The following is an 18,871-nucleotide window of genomic DNA, read 5'->3' on the forward strand; positions in this document are numbered from 1 at the left end:
CAATATGAATAAGTGGAGACCAAAATGCAAATCCACTTTACTTTCTCCATAAAGGCTTCCCACCAGCTTTTGTCTGGCCAGGGAGAGGGAAAACATGTGTTTTGTGATGGAGTGGATATATAGCGTGGAAGGCACCCAATGGATCATTATCTGCATCTTCACATGCTATTTGTGTGTCACGATCCCTTGTTTCCCACTAATAAATCACCATAAGCTTGAGGCCTTTGTCTTGACAACCTCATTTTCTCTCATCCCAAGATTATTCCATGGTCCTGGTGATACATGACCAGACCTTATCCGTACATGAATTTCTGTATAAACAATTTCTCTTCATTTGAAAGTTTTTTTCCCTTTGAAATTCAGCCAAAATTTAATAAGAAAAAATGATCTATTATGCAGTGTCACTTTTAAAGCAAATGTGACTGTCCACTTGCAGAAGTCTTGTAGGTGTTATTTGCACTTGGTTAGAAATAATTTAGATATCAAATAAGAAATCCCTTTCACTGATTGACATCTTACAAATGAAATCTGCTGCCTCTTGAACTTCATTATAGCTTCATGAATATTATAAGGCTTCAAAACTTGGTTGTGGTTTTGGAACTCAGCCAGGAAGGTATTAATGGTGTTATAATTCATATTTACGTACTGTTCCTTCTTCCAGCAAGTTTAAAGCACCTAGTTGTGTCAGTCTATCTCCATAACATGCAAATGAGTTGTTAAGTGGAGGGCCTCACTGTGCCTGTTTTATAATTAGGGGCCGTAAGTCTCAATAAAGTGACAAAAACTAACAAAGGTCACATAATGCTCTGCGAGATATCTCGGTGCTCTGAATCGCTCCCTGGGAAAGCTGCTTTCCCTAATGTGATGCCTCCTGTCTGCATCATGTTGTGTTGGCGACGCGTTCGATCCCAACTTCCCAATCAGCTGCCAATCCCAGCTCCTAGGCCCCTCTTCTCTTCCTTTGTCCACCCACTTGACTTCCATCTCCAAGTCCTGAAACATCATTCTCAATCTTCAAAGTGCATGAGACTTTTCCAGGTGCTCTGGGGGCCCAAAATGATGTGATTCTTTTCTTGGATCTAGGATGGAGCCTAGGAATCTGCATTTTAATGGATACATTAAAAGGGTCCAGTGCTGATAATTAATTGAAAAAAGTACCTCACAATCAATTCTGATGTGGAGTGGGAGAGTTGAGAAGAGTGTTTGAATCTCAAGCCTAAGAACTACGGTATAGTAGATTCCAGACCATTCATCCTATTTTAGGTTGAGTTCCCAAGGAGCAGAGCCAGAGGCAGAGATTCTTCTGCTAATGATTTGTTGAAGTGTGCTCTCAAGAGAAGGAGAGACAGGGAAGCAGGATAGGGCTGGGGAATAAGATAAGTAATGTCTCAGCTGGACAGAAACTTCAGTCTCATCCCACGGGGATGCTCTAGAGCACAGACTGACCAGAGTTAGCAAGGGGTCCAGCCTTTTGAGCTCCAATGTTAGTCATTGGCTGAGTTCTTGCATGGGGCAAAGGGTGGGGAGACGAAGGCTTCCCGATGAGGTACCTGTGTAATAGCTTCCCGGAGAGCAATTCTGCATAGAAGATGGCAGTTGTGGGTTGCTATCAGCAACACTTCACCAACTGGGATGTGAGTGTTTTGGCTTGTAAGGTGATTTGGGTGGGGCACCAAGTAGCATTTGCTACATCTCTTCACTCAATAAGAGCCACCTTTGCTCCTCCTAGCCTTGACCTCTTGGCTTTTCCCTTTCCCCAGTATTGGTATCTCCTGTGATTTGAACCTGAGATACAGTCGCAGTTTGAACCTAGTTCCAATACCTGACTCTGTATATGTTTTGTGCCTGAGTCCCTTTCTTGGTAGGTTCTATAGTAGCATAACTACTTACAAACTTGTTCTTAAGAATCCTTTCACTAGAGAGTGGAGTCCTGATGTGGAACCTGCCCACTGAAAGGGTGCCTACCCTGGGCTCTGTCAGGTTGCAGGTGTCTGCATGACTCTTCCATTACTTCCTATTTCCAAGGTCCCAACCTGGGTTCTCCCTTTGCTGCTAAACTTATTTTCCTAGTTCCAGGAAGGGCTTCCATGTTGCACAATTCCAGAAGCACCACTCTCATCATGTTCCCTGAGAATGACATCCTCTGGAGGCATGCAGCCCAGGGAATACCTGTTGGATACAAAGTTCTGCCTCTGGACTAGACTTCTGAAGCAGCCCACTCCCCTGACATATCCTCTCCTAGTCTCTCTCATGTCTCAGGCTCTGTCTAGAGATGTCCCATAGGAAGTCAGAAATGCTTTTATTTCCCCTATGTTTGTTTTCTTCTATACTTTTCCTCTTTTAATTAAAAAAAATTATAAAATCATAAGAGGCCATCCAATGTCCTTCTGCATGTGGCCAACTAATACTGACATTGAATGCTTCAATAAAATTACTTCCCTTGGGAGAGATGTTGCAAAGATGTTCATTGGGAAAAGTAAACAAAGGAGCTAAACTAAATATGAAGAATAAAGGACAGAGGTATTAAGCCAGTTTCCTAGGCTGCCTAGTCCGTGGGATTGTTGCCTGCACACAACTTGGCTTTCTTGTGGAACTTGGGGTCTGTGTGCTGTGGCACAATATCAGAGAGCATCATTGTCAGCTTCTTCCCAGCCAGGAAATCCCTGTTCTAAAGATACAACACAGTGATGTGCTTGGTGGCTCAGACTTATGTTTTGTGTTCATTTACAATAAGTTCAGAAAAGTGAAAAAATTATAACTACTTAAAATACTGTAATAAATACTAACATTATAAATTTAAAAATAATGAGGCAGCAAACAGGAATACACAATTCCCAAGAACGAAAAATATTTACTCCTCCTAGTAACCAAATAAACAAAAGAAATAATTTTCCACTCGTCCAACTGACATATATTTTACAAAATGATAGTATCTAGTTTTGGTCAGGATGTGGTAAAATGGACACTCAGACATGTAGCTGATGGTAGAGTAAATCGTTCAGTTTTTCTGGAGGACAGTTTTTCAATATGCATCAAGAGTCTATCAAAACATCTTGATTGAGCAACTTTATTGCAATGGATTTATACCAAGGACATGATCAATTATGCAATGCTATAAACAATTGTGTATTTAAAAATTCCCCAAATCATAACCTCCAACAGTGCAAATATTAAATAAATGCTGGCATATTTTTACCATGGGCTTTGTCAGGCATGCCATGAGTTGACCTTTTCAATGGTAATATAAGCCAAGCTCAAAGGTTCCTAAGTCTGGGGTTAGGTAAGTATGGAAAAGATGGAGCAGGGTTGAAATTACGTAAGTCTAACAAGCTCTAGTCTAATATAGCTTCTATGTTCCTATCTCATCCTGTTTGAATTCTGTATTTGGTTTGAGGCCCCAAACTAGTAGGAGAATGTTAACTTTGCTTTCATTGCCTCTTCATTTCATAATCCGTTTCAGGACCTCATGGGTGTCTATGGCTTAGAGTAAAACTCGTGCATTTACGCATGTTTAGAATAGTCACTGTGGACTGGACACCATCTAGGTGATAAGGCCTCTGAAGAAGTGAAAATGCCAGCAAGTAGCCGGAACCTTCTATGCTGAAAGATTATAGGGGCTTCCTTTGACTTATTGCTTTAAGTCTAAGGAGCTCTGACTGGCTATTTAATGTTCAATAAATAATAGATATTATTATTATTGCTATCTTTATTAACTAAGTTATTAAAGGCTTAGATCCTTCCTATCCCCTCCACACTCAGTATTTCCTCTCTATTTTACACCTCTATAAATATTACTGCTACTTAGGAGTCCCTTCCGCCTATTCTCTTTTCTTTACTCTGTGTCTTACTCTTGCTTAATAGCAGTCTTATGTCCAACCACCTCTATAAAGCTTCCCTGGGATTCCACAGTGACTGGTGCCTTTCTTTAATCCTTATCCTTATAGTTGACCACCCCCTGCCCCCTGCTGCCAAATTTGACTCTATTATATACAAATAGCGCAGAGTTAGACATATGGAACATGTTCCATGGACAGTTGGGTGAGCGATTTTCAAAATGAGAATGTAATCATTGCAGTATTAAATCCTCATTCTGTTGAATAACCTCAATGAATGAGCAGGCATTCTCATTTTAATTTTATTCTAAGACTGTTAAAAATTCCTATTGTTCCAGGTGCTGACATCTTTATCCCATCAAAGAACTAACCGGACGTGAGCCTTGAACATTCTCTTCCAACCAAATTCAGTTCACAAGCTTAAAATGGAGCATATTTTGGTTCTCCTTTTAAGGGATTTGAAGAACATTCTCACTTAGTATTTCAGGCTAAAATAATCACCTGAACTTCCCCCTTTTATTTTTTCCATTTATACAGTTTATTTTATTTCTATATGCATTAAGAGCTCCTGATTTAACTAATATACTAAATAGACACATCATTTTATATTATAGTTTTATTCAATATTCTAAAGTGATAGCTTATAGTCATCATATCAAGTTTTCTTTTGAATGTTCTTAAATATATTATAGTCACCATCAATAATAATCATGTCTCCAGTTAGATCACCATCCTATCGCTGAGCTGTCAGTCATTCACTATGAGAACAATTGAGATAACGTTGAAGACAATTGCCTAAATAACTCATTACTGCATGAAAATAAGCAAGGTGTGCTTACATTGCAAGTGAAATCTTCTCTGACAATATAATGAAGGTTTTGCAATTGGCAGTAGGAATAGGGGAAGTTCTGTGGCAAATTTCTGGCAACAAAATCACCCTCAACTATCTGTTCTGTTTACATCATAAGCCACTCTGGGCTTATCAGATATGATAACTTATATGATAACTCATATCACCATAGCATTCCACTGCAAGAAGCCAGGGACAATAGAAACTTCTCACTAAAGCACAGTAACCCTTGGCACACAAAACAGGCTTTTCCTCCTTGACTAATATAACTCTAACAAAATTCATCAAGGCATTTCTCATGCTGTTCTAGTTTACATTAGCAGCTGCACACATACCTGGTGATTATAACTCAGCAGTTGTCGAGGGAAAGAGAAATCATTTCTGTCTTCACTTCATAGTTCTATGAGCTTTCAGTGGGCACTAATGAAAAATCAATGCTAGGTGTGTTCTTACAGAAGGTGCTATTAATGGTTTTCTTATTGACATTGCCACTACATGAGGCTGTCATATTTGATCAGTATGGCAGTGTCATGCTGATCAATCTTTTCCCTGGTTTTATTTTCTCAAATATTTCTGAGCACATACAGAGTGAATACACACGCCTTGGTGCCAGTGCTCATTTCTCAGCAAACTAATCTCTATAATGGGTTTCTTATCCCTAGTTCAGGTGTGGGATTAATTGCTGCTGCTGCCTTTTTGTTCCCAGCTGTGTAAGAATTCAATGCAAAGAGAGCAAAGCCATCTATCATCATTCATAGGACTGTGACAGCCCTGTGTTAATGAGAAGAAGGTTTCTTCTTTCTGTGCTAAATTCAATAGGAGGATGCTACAAAACAGGAAGCTCCAACATAGTATGGTGCTTTGAATGCACACATACAGATATTTAACACAAGACTTGCACCAGCATGTGTGCATGTATACACACACACACACACACACACACAGGGATATATACACACACACGGAGTAAAGAAGTTCTGTATTATCACTGGATTTTGCAGCCGGAACCAGGATTGCCCTTAAAATAACACAGGCTTTGGTGTAAATCTAGTATATCAGCCCAACTTCTTCTTCCCTTATGATGAGTTATAGGTATCCATTGTTCACTCCTTCAGTCTAGCCTTGGTTATGACTAAACTTGGTACATCATTTTCCCTTTCTTTGTTTTGAACCTTAGTCGTTAGCAGTGTGTCAAGATCTTTGCTCTCTTCCTTCTCCCTAGAATTGGATTTTTGTTTATGTGGTTTTTAGAATTAAATAGATACATTGATGAAGCAGAGAGCACTCCTATTTCATCAAAATTCCAAGGTCTAATTAAAGACGTTTTCCTTGTAATATTAGAAAAAGTCCCCACTTTTGACACAAAAACGAACAAGGAATAAGTGTAGACAAAGAAGCGTCTTGATCATATTTGTTTTTTTTTTTTTTTTGAGACAGAGTCTCGCTCTGTTGCCCAGGCTAGAGTGCCAGGGCATCAGCCTAGCTCACAGCAACCTCAAACTCCTGGGCTCAAGCGATCTGCCTCAGCCTCCTGAGTAGCTGGAACTACAGGCATGCGCCACCATGCCCGGCTAATTTTTTCTATATAGTTTTAGCTGTCCAGATAATTTCTTTCTATTTTTGGTAGAGATGGGGTCTGACTCTTGCTCAGGCTGGTCTTGAACTCCTGGACTCAAACAAGCCACCTGTCTCAGTCTCCCAGAGTGCTAGGATTACAGGCAAGAGCCACCGTGCCCGGACCATATTTGTGTTTATGTCACATATTCTCATTTCAGAATAACTAGAAGCCATCAGTGAAAATCTTGACAGGTTGCCCAATTAGTATTTCAATAGGACTGAATCCCATGACACAGACATAATCCCAAAACGGTATAACACATGGCATTCTAGAAAGCAAAGTTCCCATAAAGCACAAAAAATGTCCCACGGTCAACAGAAATATTGGCTCAGAAGTCTAAATTCCATATGTTCCTCAAGCACTTTTGATGAGTGTGTTTTGATAAGCTTGAGCAAGGTCAGTTTGTAAAGACCTAACCCCAACAATGCGGTCTGCCTTAACTACAGGCATTGAGCATGAACGCTCCTTAGAATGTTCACATGGTACGGTAGAACTTCTTTAAAGTTTGTTCTTATCATTTGGCCTTCAAACTAATATTAACGACCTAGACTGTATGTCTGCCTCAAGGCCCACTTGTTTAATTACATTCTTAAGTTAATCTTCTGTGGGTATTAACCCCTAGAACAAAATGTGCACTCGAAGCTTCTTAAGTGCATGGACAACAATTGTGTTCAGAAGGAACAGCCATGGAGCAGTCTGGGAACTCAGATAAATCCTTAGGGAAACTGTTAATTTATTGTGACTAGACTGGTCTCAGGGTTACAGAATCTACAAGACTGATTTCTAGTGGTAACTTTCTTTCCAAATGATTTTTGTCTGTTAATTTTAACCTTCTCTATGCAGTGATGAACAGAGCATCTATATGAAAGAACTATGAAAAAAACATTTGGCCTCTATATCAACATCATGCATGTGAAATAAATCATGGCAACACTACCATGTGGTAACATGTCGTAGAAGGTCTCTTTATGGATTATAGGTGGTCTACAATAAGGGGAAAATTTCATGTTGCACACACAACCTTTTGTTAATATGGTGGCAAATATCACATCTTTCCATGATCCTGCTGAGTGTAATGTCACTCCCGGGTAGTAAATAAGCAAGAGACAAAGGAAGATAGTACTTAACGAGTGAGAGATCTGGAGTCAGAATGTTAGTCTAGTGAACACTGCTATCCAGCTGTGTGATCTTGGACAAGTTATTTGACCCACTGGTCTGAATTTTTCGTCAGTAAGCCGGGGATAGTAATATCGCCCATTTCATAAGTCCTTGTGAGGTAGATAAGACAACACATGTAAAGCACCTAATTTAGTTCCTGTCACATAACAAGCATTCCCTCATGTTCTTATCACCTGATGCTGGGGCATATGTGATACTAATATACCTGGACATTTTTAAAAACTAAAGTTTGCATTTTATAATACTTATAAAGAAAAGTTGCAGAGATAGCACAGAAAGCTGTCATTTACCCTGCACCCAGTTTTTCCTATTGTTAGTATCTTATATTTCTATATAACATTTGCCACAATTAATGAACCAACATTGATACATTATTATTAACTAAATGCCAGTTTTTTTTCAGAGTACATCATTTTTTTTTCTTTTTTTGCTCCAGTATTCTATCCAGGATATCATGTAACATTTATTTTTTCACGTCACCTGAGGCTCCTCTGGGCTGTGAGAATCCTCTAACTTTCCTCCTTTCTTATAAACTTGACATTTTTTGACATACTGATCAGGTATTTTGAAGAATGTCCCTAAATTTGAATTTAGCTAATGTATTTCTCATAGTTAATCTGAGATTATGGGGAGGAAAGATACAAAGGTGAAGTGACACTCTCAAATACACACGATCAACTTACTACTGATGATGTTAATATTGATCACTTGGCTAAGGTAGTGTTTACAAGGTCTACTGTAAACTTATATTTTGTACAGTCTTTTATACTTTGTTCTTGGAAAGCAAGTCACTCAGTGTATCTCACACTTAAGGGATGGGGAGTTATGTTCCACCTTATTGAGGGCAGAATACCTACATAAATTATGTGGAACTTTTTTTTTTTTGTACAAGAAATTTGTCTCTTCTCGTTTATTTTTTTTAACTTAATCCTTTATTTATGTAAGCATGGGTATTTATTTTATACTTTGGATTGTAATCCAAAATTGCCTTATTTATTTATTTTGTTGCTCAAGTTGTTCCAGCTTTGGCCATTGGAAGGCTTGCAGTTGGCTCTAGTGTCCCTTTGCCATAATTCCATTGTTTTGTTGTTTGAGCACTTCTTCACTGTCTGGTACTACAAGGTGCTCTAGCTTCATCTTGCATATTTTCTGCCCTTGCCCTACAATTGGTTATTTCTCCAAAAGAGTCCTGATCCTTTTTAATAAAGAATAGCATTAGAAAGATCTAGGCACTTGGGTGTGCCTGTTACTATTGGGGTGTTTTTGCTTCAGTGGAAAGAACTAGGAAATATATGTACACCAATGCACATGTAAACATGTATCTGTAGTCATTTCTATGTAAACTTATCAGTTTATATGCTAAACTAAATTTAAATTCGTATTGATGTTTTCTAATCTTATTCCAGTTTCACATGGTTTGTTCTAGCTTTCCCCTTTTGCTTGTCTGAAACCTCCCATTCCAACAGTGATAAACTTGGCTTATACTATTTGCCATTCATTTATTTATTTGTTCAATATTGGTATACATATGTGTAGCTATTTCAAAATTGTTAATGCGTACCCCATGAGAAATGACTTTACCAACTATCATACAGTGCTTATAGTCCATTCCTGAGTGTAATTTTAATAGATTTGGATCAGCCTTGTGACCGATCCAGGGGATCCTCCATATTGTAGAATATATATTTGTCATTCTTGTTTCTGTAAATATGCCCTTCATGACATGAGCAAAGTGGTTGACATATCCAGACAGATTTTCATGAAGTCTGGGCCCTAAATTTGTTTTACCAACAGATTCTGCTAGAAGATCTTTGCCTATATGCTTTTGAAAACATTAATTTTGGGAGCTATTCTAATAATTATGTGATAGATATTGACTAAAGTTTCACGACCCATAAGTTTTTATTAGGCCCATGGGAATTCTAAATTTGACTCTTTCAAGTGATGCTGTTGGGAGACACCATGTAAAAGGAAACATTCAAGAAAGATCCACAATTGCAACATAGGGACAGATGGTTTTGTGGTCTACTTGGGCTGAAAAATCTCCATAAAATATCAACATAAAATATCAACATAAAATATCAAATAATAGTGCCCTAGGGAAATGAACCTTAACAGACATCCACAGTATATCTTATTCCCAAGTAATGCAGATATGGTAACAAACCTTATGGCCTATATTCAAATCCCACAGTCTGCCCAGAATATGGCAAACTTCTGTTCCATGCTCCCATTTCATCCACTTGGCATATGAATTCCAGGAAAAAGGCTGAAGGGTATGAAACTCTTTACTATGTCCTAAAGTAGACATTTTTAAGTACAATATTTTGTCAAGTTATAGATACCATACTGTATTGATCAGAAGTCAATCATAAAAGTGGATTTGAAATGCTAATGCCATTTAACATTTATAGGTATGCTTTTGTAATAAGCAAGACACTATATTGGTTACCAGAAGATGTTATGTTATGCCCCAATAAATTAGATCAGAGATAAGTAGAGTTTTCACAAGTAGCTCTTACATTTCTGCAAAGTCCTTTCTGTATTACTAGCTCAGCCTAAATCACTACAGACTGAACATAGAAGTACTCAAAAAGGACAAACTATTGATGGGCATTCAAGGAGGACCATAATAGCATTAAACCATGAAACTCTCTTATGTTAACTAAAAGAAAGCATCTTCCTGTCACCCATTAGTAAGTAGAGGTGGTGCTATGAGCATAGACTTGCTTCCTTAGAATGTAGAAGTGGCCAAGAGGAATAGTCTTGGCCAGATTCTGACCAGCAGGTTGTTAAGTAGAGAACTGGTTCCTGATGAATTTTAGCAACAGTCTAACTTCCCACACCGGCTAACACCGTTAGCTCTCTGTAGCATACTCTATCTCTATGATTATGTACCAGATGCTTACTGTATACCTACAAAGATTAGTTACTCCAGGGGGAATGGTTTATAACTCCATGATACTGTTTTGTGCCAGATCAATAATAAAAGCAAAGGCACACAGCAAGCTGCTCATGTTTTCTCTCCTTAGAGAAACCAAGAGCCCCACAGTTCAATCGAATGTTACTAATTTGCAGCACCACTTAAACATACCAGTGATTGTCCTTATTTGTTTTCTGCATACACCATAATGTTTTGAAATATGATTTAGCTAAATGTAATTGTATTTTTAGGGAATTGAAGGTTTACCATACATTATCATCAGTTTGCAGGGAATCTGCTGTTTATGTGTCATAGAACTGGGAAATTTCCCTCTTGGCAATAGGTTGTGATGATGTATTGAGAAAAATGTCTGTGTTGTTCACATATGTTAAGACCAAGTGGAGTAAGCAATAGAAATTCAACTAATAATAACAGTGATAATAACTTGTGCTTGATTAAATGATCTTTCCTTTCTTCTGTCCTACATAGTAGTTAATTTACATTTAGTAAACTAAATAGAGAATAGTGGAGAGGTCATATTTGTCTGTGATGTGAACAAAATGAATCCTTTAGGGAAAGAGTAAAATATAGTGTCAGAGGAAACAAAAATTCACAGGTCTTAGATTTGAGCATGAGCAAGTCTCAGATGCTCTGAATCTTACCACAAACTATCCCCAGAAGAGCATCAGGAGAATTTAGCAGCCCAGGTCTCCAAGCGAAACTGAGGGCACTTTAGCCCTTCAAGGTCATTATAAAAAAAAAAAGACCTGATTAATCTTCCTTCAATAAATCTAGTACTCAGGCAATTTAAAGGAATATGAATTTCATTTTCTTTGCTCGATATATTAACAATATAAAATAATTACAGCCCTTTCTACTTTGACCTGAATTGAGATTGTATCAAATTGTGTATTGAATATATAATACTCTTGGGTAAAAAGAAGCAGTGGAGAGCTACAAATGCCAAGAAATCTAAAGAATATTTTCTCCAGGGAGAGTCATGTTTCCCAGAAGACTGTCTTGTTTTATGAGGAGATAGAAGAAGGCTGGTTGTATGTGCTGTTTTTAATTTGAAGTTAATGCCCAGGGTTTAGACTTGAAAAAGGAAATATCACTAGATCTGCATGCATAACGGTGGGATTGCATTAACAAAATAGAAAGAGCAGGCATCAACAAAGCTACTTTATTGGAGCAAACATTCTTTCAATCTATTTTTTATATTTTTCTAATCTGGACATACAAATTGGCACAATATTATTAAAAACTCAAAACAAATAAACATCATGCTAATTATTTTTGTTAATAAATGTCCTGTTATCTGCAATAGGATGGCTCCACCAGTTGGGTAGGTCTGCCATGTGCATACACAGGGCTGCTTGGCGGGGAACACCTGCATCTGACTCCTGCTTCTGTCCTTGTTGGCTAAGTGACCTTGAGCGTAGAACTGCCGGGATTTTAGGAGGCCAATGTACTTCCTTCCTAAATTTGGATCCAAATAGACCTAAGGAGCACACGTGAGTTTACATAGAACATTTAAAAGAATTTATTAAAAACTTAGAATTAATAAGTAAATTTAGCAAGTTTGCAGGATACAAAGCTAGTACACAAATATCAATAATATTTCTATGTACTAGCAACAAAAACTTCAAAAGTAATAAAAATACGCCAAATGTAGTAGTACCAGAAAAGTCAAATATATCGGGTCTGCACATTGAGGCTATAGAACATTGCTGGGATAAAGTAAGAAAACCCTAAATAAATGAACACCTTCTTCCGGAAATGCTCTGTACCATGACCTGGGCAGCAGTTACATGGGTGTGTACATATATAAAAATGTATCAGCCTGTACAATAAGGATTTACTATATTGAGTTATATCTCAATGAAAAAGTTTAGAAAAACTAACTGACAAAGAGAAAACCAAATTGGATTGGAGACACGCATGCGGTATGTGCCCACAGCAGACTTTTGAATACTTGACCCCAGAACTAGACAGATAAACCTGTCTCTAGTCACTTCTGCAGCTGGACAACTATAGCCCACATTTACCATGGCTCACAAAGCCAGCCAGAGTCTTTGAGCCACGTGCCTGTCTCCAAAAAGGAAAAAGACCGAGTTGAGTAAGCCCAATTTCTTTTTCTCAGTCCACCAATGAGGTGAATCACTCCTCTTCCCAATAGGTAAGAAGAGAGGCCTGCCCGAGGTGTTACTCTCTGAGAGTCTCTTCACAAAGATGGATGAGATGAAGGGAAAGGGGAGTGTCCCTCCCCACCCATGACTCAACTTCTCTGCACCACAGTCTTCTCTTTTCCAGAATGGCAATAATAGAACCTATCTCCTATGGTTGTGTGAGGTTTGAAAAAGACAATCCATGTAAATGGCTTTGCCAAGTACCAAGAAATACACAATTGGAGGAGTGAAGCATAGGACTTTAGAGGGGAAAGAGTTGTTTAGGAAGGTAATCTGATCTATTTGTGTTATTTTATAGATTAGGAAACTGAGATGCAAGGAGGTCAAGACCCTTGTCCAAGTGTCCTGGCTTGTTGGAAATATATTGTTGCTGTATTATAGCACAACTGCATCTAGATCCCAGCTGTTCATGGGCCTCATGCAGAGTTCTTTCTGCTACACTTTGAGGAATAACCATCCTAAATGGCAACAAATGGAATTGCTGGTCCTTTTCCCAGCCACCTTGAATTTCCCGGCAGTTCTGGTGTGCTGCTGTACTCACATAGCAATTAGTAGCCCTTTTTGTGCTTTTGCAATAAGAACAAGATTACTATATAGAGCCAAGGTAACTATTTTCACAATCCACTGTAAAGTAGTTAGGAAAGTATTCTTTTGAAGGCAAGTAAACACAGTCAACTACAATTATTTGGTTCCATTTAGCATATTGGAAAAGATAATGGTTTAATGATATCCTAGTGGTCTCAAATTGTTAATACACCACAGAAATGATTCATAAAATTCCCTTCTCACTAATAACTCTGATATTGGTGTTATGAAAAGGCAGTAAACCCCATGGAACCAAAGCGTTTTCACCTTTCCACCAAGTGACAATGTTATTAGTTTATGATTCTCTATTTACTGGTCTTGGAAATATAGGCTCTTTGGAGGACAAGGAAGCCTGTACTATGTTAGATGATATATCCTTGCAACATTATCTGGGACAGTTACTATGGTGAAGAAAATGGTCCTCTAAAGGCCACATGACTTTCTAACTTTATGTCACATGTCCCCAGATGCTAGTTCATTAGACTGGAGCCAGCAGGGCTGAGACCAGGCTAGTAGCTGAAGAGAGAGTTCTTCCTGGTGGTAGGAAACCCCTTTGTGTGCAGAGCCCATGGGCTGACAGGGTATCAGAGTGCTTGTGCTCACTCAGACTGACACAAACACACAGGCTGTTTGTTTTTATTTTGGAAAGGGGTGTGAGCTGAAACATGTACCTAGCTTCCTGGCTCCATATATGACACACACTGACAGAATGGGCTGCTTTTTTCCTAGTTTTCTGTTGATAGATTGGGTGCCAGTACTTCCAGCCAGAGAGATAGCTGTCCACCCCTGCAAGGATCCCAGGGAGAAGCCTGAAACCAGGCTTGACAATGATGCTAGTGCACAGCAAGATGCCTTATTTTCTGTCACCAGAAAAGTGCCTCCTCTGTATATTCCTGTATCTGCCCCCATGTTGCCACTGAGTGTAATAAAAAGAGCAAGGACCAAGGAGACATTTGGATTCAAGTTATACCATACTTTTTCCTCACCTGTAAAATGTGTAAAATAGTGAGATTAATGTCTGTTTGGCAGGATTATGGTAAGTGTTAGAGCTCATTTATTGAGTATTGTATATAACATATACTCCAAAAGTGATAGTAATATCATTATATTATAGATATTTCTAATTAAAATTAGATAAATGTAAAATTAAAAATTAATAAGAACATTCTACTAATAGTTTATAGTTTATATGTACATGTGTATAGGTATGTGTGTACATATATTTACATGTGTGTATACACATATTCATATGTTAATCTTACCCATAAAAACATGAGGAGGTAGATACAGTTAGAGGACATGTAGCTCAAGAGACATGTCACATTTTGCCCAGTTCACCTTGTTTACACCTATATTCCTGGGATAATTATCACTGGCACTCATTTTCACTCTAAAAAGTGACCCAGTTCAGGTGATAAGCTATATGATCACCCTAAATAAGGATCAGAAGGAAAACACTGATCTCACAGAAATCTAAAAACAACCATTGGCTTAAAAAATTTGTACTGGGGATGCCAACATAATGTTTTATGTATATAAAATACATCTTACATAGTCATTTTCCAAACAAGAACTGCAGACTCAGTGGCCATAAGGCTTGTCCCTAGCAAAGGATTTTCCATTTGGTAAAGAACACTATGTGTTTGTTCTGATATTTCCCTACAGTTTGGTCCTGATGTTGACTGTAACAGCTGTGACTTTAGGGGGAGGGTTTTTATAACAGTATTGACTAGGACTCTTTAAGTGGATGCTGCATGGAAGGTTATTTTGCCACTGAGTTTCTTTATTTTTTTTTTCTTTTTGTTAACTCATGGTAATTGCTATGATTCTAGCAGCTTTAATATTTAGCTTCTGCATTTGGGGGCTTCGGGAAGCCTAAAAGGGCCTGTTTAAACTCATCATATGGATGGCACAAATTTACCTCTTCTATTATCCTAGTTGGTTTGGAGAGAGAGGAAAGAAAACTAACATTAAGGGCCAGGGTTTCTGGGTGACAGACATAAATTTACCCTATTTCCATGACTTTGTGATTTTTGGAAGGAGGATCTTTGCTTTCTGTCTTATATAATTTTCTATGCTTATTCTGTGTGGTTTGAATTTAAAATGCCCTTCTTGCCTCTCTTACTCCTCATTTCCTCTAGGAAAATTTCCTTTCAATTGGGAAAATATTACTTTAGCAAATTACACTTTTAACAATGTTCTATCAAGCAAAGCTGGAAAATGGCTCAAAATCTAATCTTTTCCCCCTCCAACCTGGTCAGGGTATTTTGTATCTCACTCTTAGGGTAGACACACATGCATCTTTTTCACATTTTCAGCTACATCTAAATAGATCAGACCTTAAATAGAACTCTTTAAAAATGTCCTTTTTCATCCCAAGTTCAATATCAAAGTCAAAACTCTTTACCATTTCTTCTAAAGACTCAAGCTCTCTAACTTCCTGAATATTCTCTGCTAGTTTTTAGTGCAGAAACCATAGTGTCCAGTGACCTATTTAGTCTGGAATGAAGAGGGTAGCTGGCAGGGAGTGTGACAGGCTTCATGTTGTTCTCAACCCCATAAGCAGCTGAGCTTGCCAATGTTCCCAATTTCTAGTACTTTAATCACATAGACCCTCACTGTCAGTTGAGAGAGGGAGGAAAAGTCCACTGCAGAGAGAAGCAAATCTCTGAAAATAAAATACAAAGTCTCTGAATTGTGCCAGTGATGTGGTCCAAATATATTTTATTTTCCAAACATATTACTTTTATTTTAGCAAATCCAATTGGTCTCCAAATTTCTCATCCATATGGAAGTCCTAAAGTTTAGACTTCCAATATGGAGCTAATATCTAATACAAAACTTCTTGTGAAGCTGTTTGGCAGTTGGGGAATTTTTGATCATCTGTAACAGGTAGAAATGATCACAGGGCTTTTGAAATGAACAGCCAAAAGCAAAAATTAATGTGTAGTATGATTCCTCCATCAAGAAACATTTTTCCTGTGTTTCTAATAATTAGCAAATCCGATTGAAATATTTCTGCCCTGCTAACCATATATAAGAAGAGATTTATATTGCCCAGTTCTTCTTCTAACCTCTGGGTTTTTGTGGCCCTGGAGATGGTACAGATAACAGAGTCAGCAAAAGAAAATACCCTGGGTTAGATAATGCACAAACGGAGTTACTATGAACTGTGAATTGTCATAGAGGTTACAAAAGAAATGATTTTCTAGTACTGTGATATAGGAAGACTTTTAATATAAGTTCCTGTGAACCAAGAGGGAGTAAGTTATTTCCACTGCTCCTTAAGGATTTCCTTACAATATCTGAAAATTCTTTATCTTCACCTCCATGGAGTTTGTCTTATACCTCATAAAACCATTATTGAATAGAGAAAATAAAACCGAATAAACCATTACAGATAGAATCCACTAGAGCAAGCCACACGTACAAAGCTTACACATGTGGGCTTGGCTTTTGCCAATGTCATTGCTCTTTCTCTTCCTCTGAGAGCCCTGAAAAGCATTTGAGAATTCAACATGCAAGCCTGCCTGGTCCTTATTATCGTGACCTTGGTAGTGATCTGTTTTTATCATTACAGGCAATGAAAGCTTAGAAGAAAACTATGTCCAGGACAGCAAAATGGGGTTTGTCATCAACGCCATCTATGCCATGGCGCACGGGCTGCAGAACATGCACCACGCCCTCTGCCCCGGCCACGTGGGCCTCTGTGATGCCATGAAGCCCATTGATGGCAGCAAGCTGCTGGACTTCCTCATCAAGTCCTCGTTCATTGGCGTATCTGGAGAGGAGGTGTGGTTTGACGAGAAAGGGGATGCTCCTGGAAGGTAAAGCAGTCTTTGCGGTATTGAATCTGAATGACCTTGCAAGCCTTCCTGAGCCAGAGAGATGGCAACTGTGGCTTCATTTGGTTCCATGGTATCCGGGTGTCATGAGGATAGATACAACCATATAGCTAAAAACAGATAATATCAGATGGAAATTACCAAAAACCAGACCGCTTTTTAAAAAACATTAAGATTCTATTGAATGTCCTTTTTTCCCTTTAGGTAGATGCCTCTTGTTAAACCCCCAGAACTCTGTGTCCTGCCAGGGCCAACCCTTATGTGGCAATCACCTGGCTCTTCCCTCAGAATGCCTGGGACCTCCCCGAAAGCCCAAGAAACTAACGAGATTCCACATGGCCAGCAGGAACCTCCCAGGCACTGCCAGCACCAGGCCAGCATCTTTCTGATTCATTGGCCACAACGCTATTTTGGTCGGGAAATATTTTGAAATGTTTCACTTGCTTAAAGAGCTTAATATGTGAAGAGAACCAAGTCCTGCACGTGTGCCCCTTTTTCTTAGGCTAACTGATGTTTTTGCTACCCTGTCTCTTAGAACAAGAAAGGAAGGGACTTTCTTTTTTGAAGTGAATCCCTGTGGCTTCCAAAGAATGAACCAAACAAGAAGGAAGGGAAAATTGAACCTAAGTGTGCGTGTGTGTGTGTGTGTGTGTGTGTGTACACACACACAGGAGCAAGAAGTGGGTCTGAGATTCAGAACATCTGCTCCTCTAAACCCACTGTTAGACTCCGGCGTTCCACTGGAAACTAGGCTCAGCAAAGAGTCAGATTTGGAATGTAAACATTTCAAGCTTCCAAAAGATCACATACACAATGTGCCTAGCATGGGGCCACATACACTTTTGATACTTTATAAATTAAATTTTCTTCCTCTTCTCTCTCTTTGTAAGTTGTCCAAAATGTAGGTGTACAATTTTAGCTTATTTCTTCTCCATGTTTAATTAAATATTCAAAACATGAGCTTTCCCCTGTTTCTTTTCTCAGGGATCATTTCCTCCTGCCTGAAACTGGTTGGCTTAATCTGTGTTCAATCCCAGTTTTAACCATCTCTCTCTGCTTCCACCCCCTCTTTCACCATCATTCATGCTTTTGGTCCCTCTTGTAATTCTTTCAGCTAATTGTCACACAACATAAACTGACTGCATTGGGAGGATGCTGTAAAGATGTAATTTATAGAATGAAGATATGCCAAATAAGGGGCGACTTCCCTGGGACGGACCCTGGGGTCAAGAGAAAAGAGCCGTGTTCACAAGCACACACAGTACAGGGAAGGCCTCCTTTTAGTAAGTCAGTATTTTTCCCTTGGTGTCCCTCAGTATTTTTTTCCTCCAGCTTCTGGGACTTTTTAAAAAACTTGTGCTTTCAAAGCAAGATATTGTGAATTTTTCTGTTTCTAAATGCTAATACAGTGTGAACTGATTTCCCTTATGAAAGAGAAAATAATGGAGTTGAAATAAAAGCCTTAGGAAACTATTTTAAAGGAAAAAGATATTCTAAAGCAAGCATTGCAGCAAAGCCTTCATTGGAAGTACTGAAGGAGCTGTAATAATGTAATATGGAGTAAAACACAAAAATTACTGGGAATGAAAAAGGAAATTTACTCACACCAAACATTCACAACAGGTTCTATAGCTGTAATGAATGTAAATGGAAAGATATTGGAGGTGTAGATTAGTGTCATTGATCACCAAGATCAGTGTGAGCCATCCACCCACAGTCAGTACCCATGTGGATATCACTCAGAGCTGCTCTGAAGAACATTCTGGTATATCTCAGCAACAAGGGGGATAATAACTCTCTATTAGCCAAAAGTCAGAACAGCAAAGAGATGAATAATGTGCTCCAGATG

At 38.5% G+C, this 18,871-nt stretch overlaps 1 protein-coding gene across 2 annotated transcripts in view; it reads left to right on the forward strand.

Annotated features, from left to right (window-relative positions):
* The window catches only part of GRM1 (glutamate metabotropic receptor 1), a 350,013-nt gene that overhangs the window by 265,599 nt on the left and 65,543 nt on the right, over window positions 1–18,871 (forward strand). For both annotated transcript variants that reach the window (XM_069488836.1, XM_069488837.1), the window contains exon 4: window positions 16,758–17,004. In XM_069488836.1, the coding sequence (XP_069344937.1) occupies window positions 16,758–17,004 (247 nt within the window). The remainder of the gene's footprint in view (window positions 1–16,757; window positions 17,005–18,871) is intronic.

This window comes from Eulemur rufifrons, chromosome 15 (genome assembly GCF_041146395.1).
Source record: "Eulemur rufifrons isolate Redbay chromosome 15, OSU_ERuf_1, whole genome shotgun sequence".
NCBI lineage: Eukaryota > Metazoa > Chordata > Mammalia > Primates > Lemuridae > Eulemur > Eulemur rufifrons.